This window comes from Mesocricetus auratus, unplaced genomic scaffold (assembly GCF_017639785.1).
Source record: "Mesocricetus auratus isolate SY011 unplaced genomic scaffold, BCM_Maur_2.0 Super-Scaffold_100031, whole genome shotgun sequence".
Taxonomy (NCBI): domain Eukaryota; kingdom Metazoa; phylum Chordata; class Mammalia; order Rodentia; family Cricetidae; genus Mesocricetus; species Mesocricetus auratus.
In genome coordinates, this window is record NW_024429212.1 from 17,174,313 (window position 1) to 17,196,398 (window position 22,086).

At 39.0% G+C, this 22,086-nt stretch overlaps 1 protein-coding gene across 5 annotated transcripts in view; it reads left to right on the forward strand.

The window, feature by feature from the left end:
- Mtf2 (metal response element binding transcription factor 2) overlaps positions 1-12,008 on the forward strand; it is a 34,725-nt gene extending 22,717 nt beyond the window's left edge. For all 5 annotated transcript variants that reach the window (XM_040733452.1, XM_013118636.3, XM_040733453.1 and 2 more), the window contains 6 exons: positions 3,111-3,178; positions 3,957-4,127; positions 7,852-7,957; positions 8,095-8,147; positions 8,257-8,361; positions 9,637-12,008. In XM_040733452.1, the coding sequence (XP_040589386.1) occupies positions 3,111-3,178; positions 3,957-4,127; positions 7,852-7,957; positions 8,095-8,147; positions 8,257-8,361; positions 9,637-9,994 (861 nt within the window). In that variant the 3' untranslated portion in view covers positions 9,995-12,008. The remainder of the gene's footprint in view (positions 1-3,110; positions 3,179-3,956; positions 4,128-7,851; positions 7,958-8,094; positions 8,148-8,256; positions 8,362-9,636) is intronic.
- Positions 12,009-22,086: the final 10,078 nt, after the last annotated feature.

Here is a 22,086-nt window from a genome sequence, read left to right on the forward strand (position 1 = left end):
GAAGACTTTAAGAGAGCTTTTACCTGGGGCTGGAGAGTTGGCTCAGTGGTCAAAAGCACTAATCTGCTTTTCCAAAGGTACTGAATTAATTCCCAGCACCCACATGATGCCTCACAACCATCTGTAATGAGGTCTTGTTCCCTCTTCTGGCCTTCAGGCATACGTGCAGGCAGAACATAATAAATAAATAACCTTAAAAAAAAGAGCTGCCCGGTGGTGGTGGCGCATGCCTTTAATCTCAGCACTCGGGATGCAGAGGCAGGCGGATCTCTGTGAGTTCGAGGCCAGCCTGGTCTACAGAGCGAGTTCCAGGACAGCCTCCTCCAAAACAATATAGAGAAGCCCTGTCTCAGAAAAAAAAGAGCTTTTGCCTAACTATAATGTTTATGAAATGGGGTTCACTAAGTGATTTAGCTTTTACTGTAGTAATACTGAGTGGATAACCTGGTCTCGTGTGAAGAGACAGTGGTCTTGAAAGGCTGAATAGATCTGGGGCTTACTTACTTTCTTGGAAACTTCAAAATCTGCTTATTTCCATTCTTAATAGAAATTCTGTGTGTGAGTATACTTTGGAGGGTGGAACATGTGTTTTCTTTTGTTTTTCTTCTTTTTTTAAATTTTATTTTGAAACAAGGTCTCTATGTAGACCGAGCTGATCTCCTGACAAGGGAGGTCAATGCAATATGGAATATAATATATTTGTTTACCAGAGAAAGAACTTAAACACAAGCTGGGAGATCTGAAGCGTGGCAGGCTTCCAACCAAAGAGAGCGAGAGAGTACTTTGACTTTTCCTTAAATAGCCCACCTGTGCTAATCTCCCTATCCCTGCCCTTTTGGGTGGATAGTTTTGTGGGCTCACCCCTACAGTCTCCAATTCACAGACATCTACCAGACTTTACCTCCTGATTGCTGGGATTAAATGTACGCACCATCAAATCCTGTGAATATGTGTTTTGATATGTGAGGCCTTATGTTCCATCCTCAAAAATCTTACCCCAAACTGTTGTGGGTGTCAGGTTGGGAGGACAGCTCGACAGTGGGGAGCATGTAATTTACCCAGGACAACCAGCATTGACACCAGAAGCGTTGAAAGACTCACCACTTGAGTTCAGGATGTGGTGCTTTTTCTAATCCGGAGAATTTGAGCAGCTCATTTCACCTTGGTTGACCTGTGGCTTGTGAGGTGCTCAGCAGTTAGGATGTTCACACGGGGTTTATCTTACGAATATGATTGGTTTATTCACCCAAACATTCCTTATAATACCATACGAATAAAAAGTCAGGCAGGCAGAAAATGCTGTGCAGAGTTCCATTGGGGAGTCTTCTCCATGAGGAAGCTTTGCAGCCTTGAGCCACGTCCACCATGAAGTCTTTCAGGTGTGGCGGGCTGGGAGGATGGTTCTGTGGAGGTCCAGATGGTCCTTGAGAGCATCTCCCAGCATCTGTTGCTGACAGGCGGGCACAACAACAGTGCAGGTAGTGAGAGAGTCCTTTTGCAGAAGGGTGTCAGTGCAGAGGCTTGAGAAGCTACACCTCAGGAGCGCTGTAGTGCAATCCTAGTGGCCACTTTTTAAAAGTGTCCTGTCTTCTGTCTCCCCCCTCCCCTCAGCGCTTCTCCGTGAAACAGTTCTGGCTGTTCCAGGCTGGACTTGAAATCAGATGTCACCTGCCTCTGTCTCCCATGTGTTGGGATGTTTTTATTGTTCATTGGACTTTCGCTTTGTGCTTTCAGTGCTCACAGAGCTTGGCCTGGTTCACTAACATATCAATGCCACTTTAAGATTAGCTTGTTAGTGTATCAAGGCATGTCTTGGGCTTGACTCCCTTTTGAATTGTCTTGTGGCTGGTTCATTAATAAATCAGCTGTTAGGGGTGGGGTGGCTAACTCCAATCTTTGCTGCCTAGTGGTGGGCATTATATTATTGAGAGTTACACAAAATAATTTTCCTTGTGTTCCTAACAACTTTTATGTTAAGGCATCCTTAAAACAGTTGGAATAGCAGGGTGTTGGTGGCACAGAGGCAGGCCGATCTCTGTGAGTTCGAGGCCAGCCTGATCTACAAAGCAAGTTCCAGGACCACCTCCAAAGCAATACAGAGAAACCCTGTCTTGAAAAGCAAAAACAAACAAACAAACCAGTTGGAATAATGGCTTGTGAGTTTCTTCTAGCTCCAACATTCTTTTTGGCATATTGAGTTATCTTTTCCTTCATGTGTCCTTGGGCTTGGGAACTTCAACTGGTAAAGAACATACTACTGTAACCTTAAAAGCCAACTATGGTATTTTGTTTTGTTTTGTTTTTTGGTTTTTTGAGACAAGGTTTCTCTGTGACTTTGGAACCTGTCCTGGGACTAGGTCTTGTAGACTGGGCTGGTCTTGAACTCAGAGATCCGTCTGCCTTTGCCTCCTGACTGCTGGGATTTAAGGCATGTGCCACCAACGGCTGGCTTAACTATGGTATTTTAAATGTTTGTGGCTTTAATTTAAATTGGCACACATTCTCTGTGTCTCTCTGTCTCTGTCTCTCTCTCTCCCTCTCTCTGTCTTTCTGTCTTTCTCTCTCACACACACACAGTAGGGCCAACCTTTAAATTTTGAAGAGGGGTACAAAGGTAGGGGATATATAGATTTTTAAAAGTGATTTGTGAAGTTGGAAAAGTGCTGAGCTTATATTTAGGACCAACTAAAGTGTACAGTTGTGAAAATAATACATTTTCACAGTAATTTTGTTACTGTAGAGTTTATTTAGAGATTATGTATATTATTTCCCTAGGTCATAGAGTTATAAGAAATTGAATATAACTACTAATATATCAGTTTTATAGTGTTTAAATGTGCAGTTGCTTTACAAATACTATTTGTTTCATGTAATAACCTAACGAAATTAGTATAAAATTTAAACTTTTCTCTTGTAACTTAGAAAGTAAGTCTTAAAAGGTTAAATGGCGCTAGGTAGGTCACATAGTATCAGCGAGGACCCAGAATGGGCTTTAGGTCTTCTAAATATAAGTCAGTACACTTTTCTTTGTATCCTAGAGCTGTCTAGCACCTGTGTACTATTAATTAGTGAAATTATAATACGTTAAATTGTTTCTTGAAACTTCACAGCTGGCAGACACACCCAAATCTGAAAGATACGAGCATGTTTTGGAGGCATTAAATGATTACAAGACCATGTAAGTCAGTTAATTTTACATATCCCTATGAGGGAGATAGTGAGTGTGAAGAGTAAGGGCATTAAGAATTTTGGGATTGGTGTATGGAAAAAGCACATACTATTTCAACTTTTAATGTCCTAGTCTCTTTTGGTCATAGTAAAGCAGCAGGGAGTCTAGGGAGGCTGGGAAGGAAAGAAAGAAAAACTTCTGAGAAGGGGTGGGTGGGTGGATTTAGTCTCTTCTCCTGGAGAAAAGCATTTTCAGTAATAACTTACCCAGTAATGCAAAATAGTGAAGATAAAGTGAAATCCTGTTAGATGGTGGGAATATATGTATGTGTGTATATATATATATATATATATATAAAATGGAGGTCTCTTTAGGATCGGTTATTACCACTAGCCAATCAGTGAGGAATACACTACTGTGTTGATATGAATGATGATTCATTGATAAGATTTTATGTTTTGGGGGGCTGGAGAGATGGCTCAGAGGTTAAGAGCACTGACTGCTCTTCCAGGAGTCCTGAGTTCAATTTCCAGCAACCACATGGTGGCTCACAACCATCTACAATTCAATCTGGTACCCTCTTCTGGCATGTAGACAGAACACTGTTTATATGATAAATAAATCTAAAAAAAAAGATAAATGTTTAAAAATTATAGTAAAAAGATTTTATGTTTTTGTATAGACTACCTCCCTCCTTTAAAACCAAAATGTCTTCATTTCTTGAAAATATTTCCAGATTACCAAAGAAATTCTTATAAAATTTTAGTTAATTCTTTTAAAAATTTAGGTTTATGTCTGGGAAAGAAATAAAGAAGAAGAAGCATTTGTTTGGGTTGCGAATTCGTGTTCCTCCTGTGCCACCAAATGTGGCTTTCAAAGCAGAGAAAGAACCTGAAGGAACATCCCACGAATTTAAAATTAAAGGCAGAAAGGCATCCAAACCTATATCTGACTCAAGGTAAAAGTTGATTTGTGATGTGATTTTTCTTTGAGCTTATTTGTGGTTGGATATGTGTGTTCTATGGTTTCATTAGAATACATGAAAGTGGCACATTGACCTGGGTTATTTCCCAACTCCAAACCCATCTATAATTTCCTTCTTACACAAGGTAAGAAAATGTGATGCCAGATGTTTATTTTAGGCCTTTGGCCTTCAAGGAATGCACAGTTGATTTAAGGAAACTAATAACTTAAATATTTACATTTTCTTTTTTCTTTATTGATTTACTTTTTATTTATTCATTCAGATGCCTTACTCTTTTAAGTGCTGAGGATACGACAAGACAGTTTTCCCTTGTCCTTGATGGGATTGTATTATAGTGAGGAAAATATGTAATAAACAAATAAAATAATTGGTTATTATTCTGGTGCCATTTAGAGTTAATACTCTGTTTCAGACCCCACTGGGTCAGTAGAGATGGGAACATTGTTCTTAAAGGGTTACTTAAGAAGGAATGTATAAGGTGGTAATATTGGAGACTTTATAATTTAGAGTGATCTAACAGTATGAAAAATAAAGGGTGAAATACTCCAGGGTGCTGAAGTGCAGGTGGGGAGGCTGTGAGACACAGTCTAGACAGCCACAGACAGCGAGTTTGGTATGAATGGGGAACAAGAGAGGAAGAGTTCGATATTTGAAAGATTAATTGGGTGGGTCTTGATCATACAGCAACTTCTCAATAGGGGTCTCCTGTCCCCTCCAAACAGTGGTAGCCATTTAAATGATGTAAGGAGATTTAATTACCTTTATAAAGATTATTTGGAAGATAGTTGAGAGGTAAGAATAGAAGTAAGAAAAGGTCTGGATGAGACGATTCCTTTGTGGGTAGGGACAGTCAAGTGGTGTGGATAGTTTTGAGATCTCTTCTGGGAGAATAATGGATTAGATTTGCTACTGAATTAAATTTATGAGAGCAAAGGAGGTAAGTTAACAAATTCTAAATTTCCAGCTTGGGCAACTCATGGAAGAGCATGATAGTGAGGTGGTTGGAACATTTCCTGTCTCTGTTGATTGAGTTGAAATCTTTCTTCTTTTCTTTTTTTGTTTGGTTTTTTGAGACAGGGTTTCTCTGTGGCTTTGGAGGCTGTTTTGGAACTGCTCTTGTAGACCAGGCTGGTCTTGAACTCACAGAGATCCACCTGCCTCTGACTCCCGAGTGTTGGGATTAAAGACCACCATGTGAGCCACCACTGCCTGACTGAGTTGAGATTCTTATGACATATATCTAGGTAGTGTAGGTGACTTCTCTTGATGAGTAAGGAGCACACAGATAGGTCAGGACAAAGACAGTACAAACTTAAAGCTGACTTTTAAGGTTAGGAAAATGAATAAAATGATCTAGGGAACAAGTAGAGAAGAGACTGGGACGTCAGATAGTGTTTGGGTTTAGAAATTTATAAAATTGGAAGGTATAAAATAAAGGAGATGAGAACAGCATGACCATCCTGGTAGAAGGAAACCAGAAGTATTTGGTGTTAGGAAAATCAAAAGAAGCTAATTGTTTCTATAACATTGGACAAATTAAATGATATTGGAAGCTAATAAAATGAGAGGATAATGTTCACTGGATACTTAAACAGTCTGTTATTAGTACCTTGACAAAAGTAGTTAGAGTAGTAAAGATTAGAATGAGTTGAATGAAGTATGACTCTATCTGCATTTCCTGATTTATGTGTAAAAATAGACTTCTCCTGTATGTCAGGAACACTGACATTCAGAATAATAGGGAATGAGAGGGAACTATCTTTCAGAACCCTGAATTAGACAGAAAAGAGTGGAGAGGAACATGTCATCAAAAGTAGAAGTTTTACTGTAAAGTAAAGTAGACAAATGGAAGATGGGAGTGATAGTAGAACCTGACAGACATTTGGTCATAGGAAATAATTGGCATCGACTTTTGTGTGTCAAGAATGACCCAGTGGATAAGAAGAGTATAGGAGAGAGTGAACTTAATCCCCCCTTCACAGAGAAACCCTGTCTCAATATATTACGTACACAGTGTTCTGCCTGTATGTATGTATGTCTGCACAACAGAAAACAGGGCACCAGATCTCATTATGCGTGGTTGTGAACCACTATGCAGTTGATGGGAATTGAACTCAGGACCTCTGGAAGAGCAACCAGTGCTCTTAACCTCTTGAGCCATCTCTCCAGCCTGAACCTAACGTCTTTGAGAAACCAAAGGGAAGGGTTCTATTGCCTCAGTCTGAGAGTAGCTTTTGATAGCAGAGAAAATACTTTTCTAATGGAATGGCTTGAAAAAAAAAACCAAAATATGGGTATAGATATGATTATAGAAATTAGAGGCTAACATTACTGACTGAGAGTCTATTTTCTCAAGGAAGTTGTAGGTATAAGGTTGTTTGAAAGGGCTACATGCAGAGAGAAATTTAAAGAGAGAATAAGATGTGTGGAATAGCTATGCTGAAGAGTAAGAAAATGTATTTACAAAACATTGACCATACCTTTTAGCCCTTTGAAGGTTTTAATAGAGTACATACTATTGTAAGGTTTTGTTTAAAGAGGAAGTGCCTATTCTTACCATTATCCAATTTGATCTAATCCTTTCCTATCAGTTGCCATTATAAATTAGCAAAAAGACTCTTAAAAGCATTACATTGCTATGATGATGGGTAGGATGCTTCGTCTGTGGCAGCTCTGATTGTTTCATGCTTCTAAGAAGAGCCCAGCTTCCTCCCAAGTGCCCGCCTTCCTTCTGGGCTCTGTATACTCTGGTCCTCTTAAGGCTGAGTGCATTATTACTTTTACTTTTAGTTCAGTGATTCTCTTTACATGTTAGGTTACTTTATAAAAATGTGAATTCCATTCATCGATTTCTGACTTGTAAGCCTACTTCTCTAACCCCTACATCATCCTTCCACTTGCTTCCACTTTGAGTTTTTCCTGATTTTATCTTCTTTCTAGTCTATTACAGTAGTGCTGCGTTTCTACTTCTTTCCTTGTATTTTCCTGATAACATCCTCATGACACTATTAGCTTTCTTGTATTTATTTGAGAGCATCTGTGTCACAGGCCCTCGGCACATAGGAATCATCCGTGTCCCTTTTACACCCTTTCTGTAGCAGCTGTTGCTGATGGCTCTGTACTCTGTGTGTTGCTGTTTGTTCCCTTTGCTCTTTCTTCTACTAGGGACGCCCTTGACATGGACTTTTCCCTTTGGTATTGCTTGATTCTTCACTTTGCCTTTTGACTTACCAGCTGCTCTGCCCAGTATGGAAGATCCCTTACTATTTCTCTTTTATGTTCTGCTACCTTGGGCTTAATCCTGTTTCTCATGGTGTCACTCAAGAGTTCCTATATATATATGAGATATTATGTACATGACTATATTTAAATAGAAACTGTTGATACTGAAATTTTAATGTAGGTATCTTCAGGTTTAACTAAATTTGTAGTCAGTTTTAGTAGTAAACTCTTGATACCTTCCCCTCCAAGTAGTAAGAAATAAGTTAAGGTTTTAAAATTTAGGCAGTATGACTATCTGATGATTTCATTATTTGTAAAATGTTGAAGTGATAAGCATATATTAGAGTTATAGTAAAGAGCACTTTTTTCCTTAAAGCTTTCAAAAATGTAATTAAAGTTACTTCATTAGCCATGTAAAGCCACTCTCATTCTTGCTTCATGCAAAGATTAAATACAAACTGGCTTTCTGTTTCAGGGAAGTAAGCAATGGGATAGAAAAAAAAGGAAAGAAAAAATCTGTAGGTCGTCCTCCTGGCCCATATACAAGAAAAATGATTCAAAAAACTGCTGAGCCACTTTTGGTAAGAGAGTATATTTGTAAATGTTTCGGTCATTATTAAGTGAGTGCTTGATTACAGTTACAGCAGGGCTTTTAAGTGTGTTCTTTTCCTTCCTTTTTTAAATTTTTGATTTTTTTTTTTTTTTTGTAATTTTCCAGGATAAGGAATCAGTTTCAGAGAATCCTGCGTTGGATTTACCTTGTTCTATAGGGTAAATAGTTAATTTTTTTCTTTCCTAGGAATTTTCTTTGTGAGTGAATTAGTATTGCTATATTGTTCTGTAATACAGTTGTTATACCATTTAAACTCTTTTGTCTCAGGAGAACTGAGGGAATTGCACATCCATCCAATACCTCAGATGTGGACCTCACGGGTGCTTCCAGTGCAAAAGAAACTACCTCACCTAGCGTTTCCAGGCATTATGGGTAGGTGTTTATGTTCTTACTCTGGCCCTCAACGTCCGTCCGTCCGTCCGTCCATCCATCCATCCATCCATTTATAGACAGGGTTTGCAACTCTTTCTGTAGACCAGGCTGACCTTGAACTCAGAGATAGGAACTCCCTGCCTCTGCCTTGAGTGCTGCGATTAGAATTTTGTACCACCATTGCTTGAGGCAGGTTTTTTGTTTTGTTTTTTAATTAAATGAAATTTTTTTTTCTAAAAGCTTTGTGAGCCATTGATGTATTATTTGGGGGAGTGGGCTACTTACAGAGCCATAGGTGACCTAAAGGCAGCTTTGTTACAGTGAAGCTGTGAGCTGACAACTCATAAAAGCTACGTCCCTGGAAGTCCCTGCATAACTTGTGGACAGTCCCAAAAAGCGTTCCTCTCCAGTGAATTCCCACTGTTTTTATAACTGAAGGGAAGTCTTGTAACTTTTTATGCTTTCTGAGTCTTGTGAGTTTCTTAATTCAGTTTCCTTAGCTTACTAACCCTTTAAAAAAGTTTGCTTGTTCTTTCAAAATAAAAAATACTGATGTGCCTGATGATGGTGGCTCAAGCCTTTAATCCCAGCACTCGGGAGGAGGAGGCAGGCGGATGTCTGTGAGTTTGAGGCCAGCCTGGTCTACAGAGCGAGTTCCAGGACAGACAAGGCTATACAAAGAAACACTGACTTGATGTCCCCCAAATACAGACATGCATGTGCGCGCGCCTGTACCCCTCCCCCCATTTGTTTTGGATGTGGGTGTGCACACACATGTGTGCACAGAGGTGATGAAGTAGTCGGTCGTCTCCTCTCATCACGCTGGTGCTGGGGGTTGAGTCAGGTTGTCCCGTTGTTGGCAGGCGTCTTTATTTACAGCCATGCTTTGCTTTGCAATCCAGTCCCCCTGCCTCAGTCCACTCTGAGTCCCAGGTTTGTATAGAAATATGTGCCCCAGCCATCGTGTATAATAAACTGCACACTTTTCTGTGAGAGTTGCCCCAAGCCCTCTTCCTATGTGTGCGTGTGGGGTGGCGGTGACATCTCCATGTAGCTCTTGTCCTGGTACTCACTATGTAGAGTAGGCTGGCTTCACAGAGATCTGCCTGCCTCTGTTAAGAACTTGGTGTTTGCACTATACAAGTGTTCTTGCCCTAGGATGGTTTTTATATTTTAAACATCTGAATCAAGCACACAGCCCTTCTCAGGTACAAAGATTCTAAATGCTGATTAGGAAAACATCTTAGGAGACATGTTTTTTTTTCCCCACCCTAGATTATCAGACTCTAGAAAAAGAACTCGCACAGGAAGATCTTGGCCGGCTGCAATACCACATTTGCGGAGAAGAAGAGGTCGCCTTCCAAGAAGAACACTCCAGACTCAGAACTCAGAAGTTGTAAAAGATGATGAAGGCAAAGAAGATTATCAGTTTGAAGAACTTAACACAGAGATCCTGAATAACTTAGCTGATCAGGAGCTGCAACTCAACCATCTGAAAAACTCTATCACTAGTTACTTTGGTGCTGCGGGTAGGATAGCGTGTGGTGAAAAGTACCGAGTTCTGGCTCGTCGGGTGACGCTTGATGGGAAGGTTCAGTACCTTGTGGAGTGGGAAGGAGCGACTGCGTCCTGACCGTAGGACTGAACACTATGTTCACTGCACTCACTTTCTGTTGATTGCAAGCCCTAAAAGAGTGTGGGTTTTATTATCTTTCTTAAAAAAACAGACAAACAGAAAACAAAAAAATTCACAGAAGGAGATGATACTAGCCTTAACGTGTACTTGTCAATGTTATGGATGTTGTCATAAAAAGATATCTTTTAAAAATCAGAGGAGAGACTTAATTTTTTAAATCTTAAGATTTGTAGAATGTTTCTAGGATAGGATATTAAACATGATTCAAACCCATGCATGGTGTTAGATACTTTTTCTAATTATTCCATTGAGTCCATTTTTGTGATTAGTGGTTACCAGAGCAAGCAGATCATGTAGATAGCACAAGTATTTGGAGAACCATTGTGTGTTTTGTTACCAAAATGTTGGAAAAATTTATTTCGATACCCTTTAGATTTCATAAAGTGCAGTGTATATAATGTCTACTGAAAGACTGTAAAATATTGAAATTCCTTTCAAGCAAAATGTAAAAAATATATTGAGCCTGTAAATTGCTCTGTGACTAGACTTCATTGTCGTCTTAATATATTCTTTGCATGTACATGTATATACACATATGTGTATATATGTGTGTGTGATTATGTGACCTATGCAATACAAATTATGGGAATGGGCAGCTTTGGAGTATATATCCCATAATTCTTATTTCAGGAATAGTTGCAGTATTTACACAGCAGCATTTCTTCTCAGGCTTTTATTGGGTGCTGTTGCTTGCTATGTATGAAGAGAAATGTGTCAGATAGGTTTAGTGTGTACTGGAGAAGGGTGTGAACAACAGTGTTCGTGGGCTTTTAGAACGCTTTTCAGTCCTTGTAACTCAGCTGTTCAATACCTAAAACAAAGTCAAGTGATACCTACATTATCCTATTAGAAGTGACATTTTCAATTTATCGTGGCACATTATGATTGTAAATGTCTCAGTTTTCACAGTAAGTCTGTAGGAGCCCGGTGAAGACTCCTGAAATGTCTGTAGTAATTGTTAGTCATGTTTGAATAAGCGTAGTATGAACAAAGTATTTTATTGCACAGGGTTAACAAACAGTATGTTGCTAGCTGAGGCTAACTGCTGTTTTATTACAACATTACCTCTTGTTTTTATAAAATGTACCAAGATTTAAATTGATATTTTTATTTTACATGTTAAAAAAGTTTCTTTTATCATGTTAGAGTTGTCTTGTTTCTTTTTGTTTTGTTGTTTTCTTTCTTAGCCAAAGAGTAAACAGAAAAATATTGTTTAGGTAGTTCTTCATTTTACTTTTTAAATGATTGGTGGATTTTAGACTGAAAATTGGGGAAATTTCTGCTAAAATGAAAAATATGTGACGTGTATTGATGACAGAATGGTAAAACTGTGGGTTAGTGCTTATTTATTCCATTAATTGATTATTTGACTGTTTTTAAAGAAACATGTTTTATTTCTTTAGCATCTTCAAAAGATGACTTTTCTTGTCACATTGTAGCCAAAAGAAGCAGAGACCTTCATTGTCCTGCATTTGGTTCCTGGCTGACCAGGTATAAATGAGCTTTACAAAGTGCAAATTACAAATTGTCACTTCTGTTCACCTCCACCAAAACTTGATTTCCCCTAGCTATTAATTTAAAGTTGCCTTTCCTGCAGCTGCAATATTTGGAATAACACACAGAGATTGTGTTGAGTTTTGAATGTTTGTTTATATCTAGGGGTAATGGAAAATGTAATTCCCGTGTAACCTTACTCCCTCTAGCTGTAATATATTCCATTTCCCCCCCAAACCCTTTACTTCTAACTGAACACCAGCAGTATTTCTAGTAACCCTCTAAGATGCCCAGAAGACAATTATCAAGCTGAACCGTCTTTAGGCATGATCTTTGTGAATGTCTGTTTTCTTTTATCATGGTGACTCACATTGCTCTGATGTTCAGTTTGTATTTTTGAAATTGCTTTACTTAGAATTAAAACAGACCAACATTAAATGTGTGTATTTTTTAAAGAGCTAATGAGTTTTTCTTCTGTATCTGCTTGAAAATACACACTGGTGCAGAAGTAATGTGCAGAAGTAAACTGCCTTTATTTACCCAGGAGGGGAAAGACTTTCTGATTCCACGTTTATTGACTTGAGCTCATTTTAAAGACCTTCGCTCTCGTTTCCTTTTCCCCACAGAAAATAACATTAATAAATACTGTGTATTCATCTTAAATGATATTTTTTAAAAAGGTTATTTAGGCAGCTTGCATCAAGCTTTGTACCTGAAAGACAGTATGTCTGTGTCCCACCCTGTTCCAAATACCGTAGAATTTCAGACATTGCAACTGTTTCTTCTACACAGGTATTGGGGCATACATAAAAAGATTTCCCAGTGTTGCTAAAATGTGTTGTCCCTTAACTATCGAATGAAAAGTTGTAAAAATAATATACCTTCCCTTTTCTTTTTCTTTTTAAGCATTTAAGAGAAAAACAAAAGAGCAAGCAAGCTGTAAATCTTGGCATCTCCTGGACTAGGCAGACAGAGAAGAGGACAAGCCACGCCTTTTGAGTTAGGCTCCAGCATGTTCAGCAAGCAGCCACGAGGCAGAAGTGCCCAAGTTTGGAAAAAGGTAGATGAGAAGGAAAAGGCTAACTCAAAAGAGAGACTTGTTAGTGGTCCAGAAGAGACAGCAGTAGCCCCCATTTTAACCCTTCTCCTTCGTAATTTAAAACATTTTTTTAATGACCCTGACATTATTACATGACAAACCAGTTCTTACAAGAAGGATAAGTTCTCAGTGCTTGTCTCCTGAGCTCAGGCAGTCTTCCTTTCCTCTGAAGAACTGAGGTGGCGGGTCTGTGAACTGCCAAGCCAGTCTGTGAGTTCTAATATCTAGGGAAGCCAGACCTCGCCAGGAGGAAGTGATTGTGTGTGTGTGTGTGTGTGTGTGTGTGTGTGTGTGTGTGTGTGTGAGTGTGTGTGAGTGTGTCTGAGTTGAGGTTGTCCCTTCACTTTTGTTGACAGGTTAATGTTCAAGTGTTTGTATATTTGGATATATTTAGACATGTATACCAGTGTTGGGGATAAAATTGTGTTTTGGGTTACTTTATTATTGTGTTCCTGCTAGGTACTATTAAATTTTGGTTGGACTATGTTATGCCTTAAAACAGTTACTAGAATTTGAAAGAAGTTGTTTTATGGCTAAGGGAGATACCCCCCCCCCAACCAACCAGGACCTCTCTATGGAGAAATTTTCTTTCTTAATTATACTTGAATACAAAACTCAAGGTCCCATTGATTTTTCTTTTAAGGCATTTGATGTATCATAGTCTTTGCTCAGAAAACAAAAACAAAAACCTTGACAGTTAACTATAGTTAAGAACTTTATCATCATGGGTGTTTTTCTAATTGGTGTTAACTAGGGAGTCTAGATGTCTCTGATACATTCTGACATGGGGGAAACTTTGTAAGCAAACCAGTTGAATCTCTGTAAAAAACAATCCATGGGTGCCAGGTGGTGAGGTAGCACACGACTTTAACCCCAGCACTTGGGAGGCAGAGGCAGGCAGATCTCTCGGAGTTTGAGGCCAGCCTAGTCTACTGAGAAAGTTCCGGGGCAGTCTCCAAAAGGTGCAGAGAAACCCTGTCTTGAAAAACAAACAACAAAACAAAACAAAAAAATGGATGGGAGTTATTATAATACCAATGTCTCAGAGCAATAGTTCCATGAAATGCTAGTTTTCTTTATATTTAAAATTGGATGCCAGTATCTCTCTATTTGAGAGGCTGAGATAGGAGAATTAAGAGTTGATACACCTTTACTTCCAGCATTTAGGAGATAGAGGCAGGTGGGTCTCTAAGAGTTCAAGGTCAGCCTAGTCTACAAAGGACAGCCAGGACTACACAGAGAAACCTTGTCTCCTAAAAACAAAAATCAAAACTTTATAGCCATCCTGTTCAAATTAATAATTTAAAATGAAAAGGTTATGATCACAAATAAACAAGATCACTGCCCATTTGTACCTGGTATAATCTTTGTTAGCCCATTCTCTTTGTTACATTTTCTGTTTCTGGAGAAGTTTATAAAAAATGGATTCTTAGTAATTCCTTTTTCTTCAAGGAATGTAATTTGGTCACTTAAATGATTTCCCATTAGATCTAAACATGCATATAAAACCTTCACAGGTGATATATTACATACTTTGGGAGGAAACAAATATCCTGTTCAGAATTGCTGGTCTAGCCATGTGTCAGAAAATGGGCCTGTAATACTTTAGTAGTAGCATTTGACAGGCTGAGACAAGAGTTTGGAGCCTGCTTGTGATCCAGTAGGGAAATTCTCTCAACATCCTAGTCTATGTCCTGTTTCCTGTATTTATTATGTTCCTTACTTTATGACATGCATTCCTCTTGGAGCTGGCGGTAAGTTCCTGAATGTACAGAAATTGGCGTATGGAGAGGTATCAATAATAGAACCCTGGGTAACATTTTGTTCAACTGAACCTTTATTCTGTAGTGCTTGATTAGAATTTCTGAGGATTCATGTGAACAGCATGTTTATGGAGTTCATAGAGTGGGCTCAATGTTTATAAGAGCCATGATATGAGATTAGCATGTTAATGTCTCTCTCAAAGCTTGAGTGGTCTGCTCATGCCTCCTTTGTAATGTTGTTTTTGTCTTCTTGTAGACTAGTCTTTGGAGAATTAATGCGATTTTATATTATTTTATTCTACCATGGTTGTTTCATCCACTATTACTTAGCAATGTGCTAGAAAAGTTGGTGACCATCCAGGTGGTGGTGGTGGCGGCTCACTAGGGCTGCTCAGAGACCCTTGGCTGGGGTCAGAGTTGATACCCATGTGAATATACTTTTGTTTTGTTTTGTGAAACAGGATTTCTCTGTGTAACAGCCCTGTCTTGGAACTTACTCAGTAGACCAGGCTGGCCTTGAACTCACAGACATCCTCATGTCCAAGTGCTGGGATCAAAGGTGTGCGCTGTCACCACTTGGTACTGAATGTTCTTCGAACAGCTAGTTACAAGTCTAAGAAATAGCATGCTTTTAAAAGATGTTATTTAATACTGTTAGTGGAATGCAAATAATTTTTTTGTAAATAGAATTTGAAATAACAGAGCTCGTAAATGTTTTTGTTGAGTTTTTTTTTTTAGTCTTAGTTTGAAATTTGAAACTATTGTATTATGTTTTGTCTTCAAATTTATGTGTGTATGTGTGAGTTTATGTAAGTATGTGCACCTCTTGGGTCCGAAGAGGTGGTCTGATTCTCTGAAATTGGTTACTTGCAGTCATGAGATGTCTGTGGTGATGAGAATTGAACATGGATCCTCTGGAAGAGCAGCAAGTGTTCTCTACTGCTGAGCCATCTCTCCAGCCCCAAACCTGGAGATATCACTGAAGATTAGTTCTTTGTGGAGCCTTTTGGGTCATTAGTTTTGATTCCTGGATTTCTACCTCCTGATGGCTTGGATCACACTATTCTTATTTTCTTAAAGATCAGTTTTTACTTTATGTACATGTGGGTGGGTGGGGGTGGGGTGTGCACCTGTGAGTTCAGGTGCCTCAAGTGCCTGACATGGATGTTTGGAATAGAGCATTAACCTCTGAGCCATTCTTCCTTCCATCCCACTGCAGTCTTTTTTTTTTTTTTTTTAACCCCGTGTAAATCATAATTTTTGTTGTTTGAGGCAGGCTTTCTTGTCTTGCTGGTCTGAAATCCTGCCCTTCCTCCTTGCTTCTACTTTCCAAGTGCTGGGATTATACATGCACTGCCATGCCTAGCTCATGGTTGGTTCTTAAGTACCTTCTGAACCAGCTGAAAAAAATGAAGAATGCCTTCTTATTGGAGGTCTTTCTAGAATGTATTAGGCATTTCATGCTCCTCATGAAAACATTTTCACTGTGCTTGCTGACACATGCCTTTAACTCCAGTGTACGGAGGCAGAAGCAGGCAAGGTCTCTGAGTTTCAGGTCAGTCTGGTGAGTTCCAGACCATTCAGGCCTACACAGTGAGACAGTTGTCTTGATAGATAGGTAATAAGTAAAATAAAAAATAAGGACTATCTGAAAGCTGTAGAGATGACTCAGTGGGCACAGTGCTTGGTGGCATAAGCCTTTGGAGCCAAGTTTGTGTCTCCAGCACCTACACAGAGCTAGCAAGGGCAGTGCACACCAGTAACCCCAGTTCTGAAGGGTGGAGACAGGTGTATTCTGGGGGCTTGCTAGCCAGTCTCGCCAAAATGATGAGCTGCAGGGTCAGTGAGTGAAGATCAATAAAGGAAGGTACCAGTGTTGACGTCTGGCCTCTACATGTTCACATATTGGTGAGGAGTGTGCCACACCCCGTTTCTGGCATATGAAGCTTTTCCTATCTATTGTGAAATTATGCATATTACTGTAGTGCTGTGTATAGTGATCCTTATGGAATTCTGGGTATGGAGAGGGACTCATGAACTCACAACACAGTCTAGGTGGTTGCTGCTCATTAAAAATTATTTTTGGTTTTTCAAGACAAGGGTTCTCTGAGTAGCCCTGGCAGTCTTAGAATTCACTCTGTAGACCAGGCAAGGATTAAAGGTGTGGGCTAGCACAACTCACTCGTGGTTGCTGTTACATGTGCCTGTCTTTTCATGTTGTCAATGGAAGTCATGTTGGTCCATGATTATTCATAGTACATTAAGTGGTCTTCTCTTACCTACCTAGGTTATAAACTCTGCTATATAATACATGAAAAAGATTTTAAGGGAAAAGTTTTTATGTAAATAACACCTTGAACCTTATTTTTTTTTTTTTGGTTTTTCGAGACAGGGTTTCTCTGTGGCTTTGGAGGCTGTCCTGGAACTCACTTTGTAGACCAGGCTGGCCTCGAACTCACAGAGATCCGCCTGCCTCTGCCTCCCAAGTGCTGGGATTAAAGGCGTGCGCCACCAACGCCCGGCCGAACCTTATTTTAATAACAGTTCTGAGTTAGACTTCCAAGACTTAAGAAAGGAAATGGCTTTTTCTTACTTGTTCACTAAAGATTTTGTTTATCATTTTGTTTTTCTTGCTTCTTTATGGAATAGAAGTTTTTGGAAGTCTGACAGATAATTGCTATGTGAGTAGTGTAGGGAGAGCAACTTGATTTGCTTTGTAATTCTAACCTTTCTTGACTTTTTACCTAGCAAAAATTGCCTGGTGAACAGATCGTAGCAGCATGGTTTTCTGTTAACTGCTGGGTAGAGTAAGACCATTGCTAGAGTTGCCTCTGCCTAATGCAGTTGATGGGACTTTCTAGCCCTGTGGACTAGAGGGGACAATGATACTTTCGAGTAATTTAGTATTAATTTTTACTACTTCACAGTTAAAACTCCCTAATGTGGAGATAAAAGGCATGTACCAATCATGTACATGAACATAACTTAGAATTTCTAAATTTAAATGCTAACATTTGAATTTCATCAGAAAACATTACATTTTAGAGGATTATATTAAAGATAGTACTTTTACAAAAGTCATGTAATGTTTATCAAGTAAATTGTTTCATGAGTTTGACTGAATCAGTAAGACTTAAGTTACCCATACAAACTACCACCTTTATGTATGGAAGTTACTTAATTTGACTTCCTTGGGCCAAATTATTGAATTTCATGGTAGTTAGTTTTGATTTTTTTTTTAAAACAGGGTTTCTCTTTTGTAGCCCTAGCTATCTCTGTAGATCAGGCTGGCCTTGAACTCAGAATGCCTCCCTAGTACTGGGATTAGAGGTGTGTGCCATCATGTCCAGTTGAAATATTTTTTAAACTTCAAACTTTAAAGAGATATTTTATTTTTAGTTTTAATTGTACGTATTTTTGTGGAGGTTCGTGCATTCGAATGTAGTGTTGTGGAGGCCAGAAGAAGGCATCAGTCCCCTGGAATTCAGTTACAGGGAGCTGTGAGCCGCCCATAATGTGGGTGCTGGGAACTGAGCTCAGCCCTCCAAAGAGTAGCAAGCTCTTAAATACTGGACTTTTTTTTTTTTTTACTCTGCAGCTTCCTATTTAGGATGATCTTGTGCTCTTGTCTCATCTTCCAAGTGCTGGGATTACGGGCATGGAACTACCATTGCAAGTGCTAAGAGGTCTCTCCCTTGTAGGAGGGAGGAGCTTTTTATACAGGTTTACAGCACAATGGAAAAAACCCCAGGTAGGAGAGATCATTGTTTTCCTCCTGTTGAATGTTGATGTCAGAGGGTCAAGGCCAGGGCAGTAAGCCAGGACTAGAAAACAGAAAGCACTTGGACTGGAAAACAAGTTGCCCTTGTAGGCTGACCAGCAACTCACAGAGACCCCGTGGGGCCCAACAGGGAACTGAAACTGGGTCCTTGCAAGAGCAACCAGTGCTCTATAGAGACCACCAAGCCCTCTATCCAGCCCTAGATTTGTTTCTTACTTGTTATCACAGCATGTAAAAACAGACCAATCATTTAGAGCACAACAAAAAGTTTGTACAATTTTTTTTAAAGTAATAACAATACAATTGGAAAGGATTTCATTTTGATGTTTAATTTAAAGGCTTATTCTGGGATAAGGGAGTCCTTGTTTTTCTTGCATTGGGCCCTGGAATTGATCCTCAGCACTGAATAAAGCGTAAAGTGGTGATTGGTGCTTCTGATTCCAACCTGGGGAGATGGAAGCAGGAAGAGGAGTAATTTAGGGTCATCAGCTGTACAACTCAAGACCAGCCTGGGTTACATGAGACCCTGCCTTAAAAGTCAACAGTTTTGGTGCTGGAGAAATGGCTCAGTAGAGTACTTGTAACTCTAGCAGAGGACCAGGTTTGGTCCCCAACATCCCCACATGCTGGCTCTCAAGCATCTGTAACTCCAGTTCAGGGGTTCTGATTTTTCTGACTTCTGGAGGTCTGGTAGGCCTTCGTGGATTTCAATTCCAGTATTACACAATGAGACCCTGTCTCAAAAAACAAAAATCTACAACAAAACCCAATAGTTACATAAATACCAAGGACAATTCACAAGTAATTTTATTATTTTTTTTCCAAAAGATTTTATTTTGCTGGGCATGGTGGCAGGTGCCTTTATTCCAGCACTGGTCAGAGATGGGTAGATCTCTTGAGTTCCAGGGTAGCTTAGGATACACAGTGAAACACTGTCTTAGGTTTACATGGCGTGCATGTGTGGACGTCAGGACAACTTGGAGGAGTCAGTTCTGTACTTCACTGTCACGTGGGTTCCAGGGATTGTATTTAGGCAGTTAGGCTTATATTGCAAGAATTTTATTACTGAGCCATTTCACCAGCCTGCAAATACTGTTTTAGTTGTGCTGGGGGTTAAATAAGTGTGCCAAGTATATGTACTGTACTGATTAATAGCTTAAGTCAATAGTTCGAGACCAGCTTCCAAAGCCACAGAGAAACCTTGTCTCGAAAAAAAAACAACAAAAAAACCTTAAGTCACCAAGTTTTCTTAAAGATAAGTAAGGAAAAGAATATTGAAAAAAATGAAGGATAATGTACCTATAAAATATTTAAGACAACTAAATGTTGAGTAAACATTTCATTTTATGTGGGGAGGGGCAACATTGGAAAAGTCAGCAAAGGCTAAAATAATTTATAGTAGCTCCTTCTGTGCCTTCCAGGTGAGCCTATTTACTTTTGTCTTTGGTATTTGGAAATACTTTAGAAAATGAAGGCATTTGTTGCAGTCTAGGCAAAAAGAACCTTGCATACTAAACATTCAGACCTTTTTTTTTTTTAAAGATACTAATCTTGGGCCAATAAGATGCCTTGGCATATAAAGATGTTTCCCACTAAGCCTGACAACCTGAGTTCAATCTCTGGGACCTACATAGGGAAAGAAGATAACTGGTCCCCTGCTCCCAAGAATGCTCTGCTGTATGTTCACACACATGCATACAATAAATTAAAAAGTTTAAAAAGAGAAAGCTCTAATTTTGGAACTTTTTATTTGAAGTTGGCAGGAGAAGAGCAGATGGGTGGAGCAGATCGCAGGTAGTGCAGTGTGGTTAGTGCAAAGGCTGTGGCAGCGGTAGCACATGGAGGTAAAGGCGAGAAACCCTCTGTCCTGGCTTTATACCGCACGAAAAGCTCAACTAAAGACAGTGCTGGGTATAGTGATGTACACAAGCAATCCCATTACTAGGGTTGCTGAAGACAGGAGCATTATATATATAGTGAATGTCCTTGGTATTGTGTTGTGTGGCAAATAGACAAGTTCTCTTCTCCTTTCAGTGAGTAGAGGGTTTGCATACATCAATTTGAGATGGCATGATTAATGCACTACAAGAGAAGTTTGCCCGAGGCCCCGAAGCAAAACAGAGATGGCAAGCTGGTACTTGAAAAATTAGTAGTTAATACTTCATATTTTCCTCCCTCACTGCTGAAGAGCAGATTCTTTGTTTTCTAAAATACTATACTTAGCACCTTGCAAATTTTGTTATATTAGCACTGCTCAGTTATGCTGGGCATGTCAGGCCTGTTCAGGGTGCCCATTTCCAGTCTTCCATTTGGAAGTCTTTGCATCTGATAAGAAATGGGCTGTCTGCATATTTTGTAGGCTTTTCCTATTCCTTGTCTACCAGCCATGTCCAGTCTGTGGCTGAGGGTAGTTAGGAATGTGGCCCAGCACAAAATAATAGTTAACCTAAACATGAGTTTTGGGGTGGGGGTGGGTATAAACTCGATTGAACAGTTTTCATGTGTAAAATTTGTAGATGACAATGTCTATGGTAGAATGTCCAAAGGTTGGACACTGTAAACTATTGTTTTCTCACTACCTTGTTTGGCCAAGGAATATTTGCCAGAACATTAAAAAACATAGCCTGGGTCAGCAAGACAGTAGTGGTGGGGAGAGGTGCTTTCAAACAGGCCTAGTGAGTTTGAACACATAAGAATTATAGGTAGAGAGATGGCTCTTCCTGAGGTCCTGAGTTCAGTTCCCAGCAACCACATGGTGGCTCACAACCATCCATAATGGGGTCTGCTGCCTTCTTCTGGTATAATGTATGTGCAGATACATCACTCATACATCAAAAAAGAAAACAATTATGATAGGTTGGTGCAATTTCTCTGACAGTAACTTTTATTAGCTGTAAAGATCCCAGTATACAGTCTCTTGCTCGATTAAGATCACTTCACAAATAGAACACAATTTGAGGAACACTGCATTATTATACTCCATAAGAAAAAAAATTACATGCTAAACTATAGGTTTTATAATCCTGATAAAGAAGTTTCACTGGAGGTACAAAATTACAGGGACTTGGTTTTTGTTAATTTTAAGATATAATGTTTAATGGTAAATATATCATGATTTATAGTTTATTTCAACAATGTTTACAAACACTTATTTACCTTTTTTTATTGACCTTCTTGTGAAAAAGTACATAATCCAAATGCAACTCAGAATGGTGATGTCTACTTCTGTTAAAACTACTGTAGTAATTTATACAATTAAGAACAAGATAAAAATCAGATCAAGTGATGGCTTACTTGACTTTAACATAATTGAGAAAGTAACATCAAAAGGCTCATGAAGCAGATAATACACATTTAAAAATAATCATTTTGGTTTTTTGCTCACAATTTTACTTTTTTTATGATTAATACAGGCAACATGGTTCTTAATATTTTTTTTACTTCTGTCTATAAAAATAAAATCTTTTAACATTCCTAAGTTACTTTTTCCAATAAAGATACTATTACCATTTTAAATGTCAGGAAGTAACTGATTTCAAAGTCAGTGGCACAAATTACATACATACAGCATGATGTAACAAACATAGGGTTAGGTAAGGATTTAAGAGTACAGTACAGTACCAGCCGTCTCTAAGAGGTAGAATTCGTAATCACAGTCTTACAGAAAAGATGCATGAGACTCAGTGTACTCTGCTTATCAGTTATGGAACCTACAGCTGGCCTGTCTTATGTATATAAAGTGGAAAGGGGCTTTTTTAGTAATGTCTCATTGACCTTTGTTCTCTGTGTGCTGTATGAGCTTTGCTTAGAATATTGGAGCATTTTCTTGGCTAGTTACTGATCATATATAGCATTCATCTCATTTTTTGAAAAGTCTCTGAATAGGGAAAAA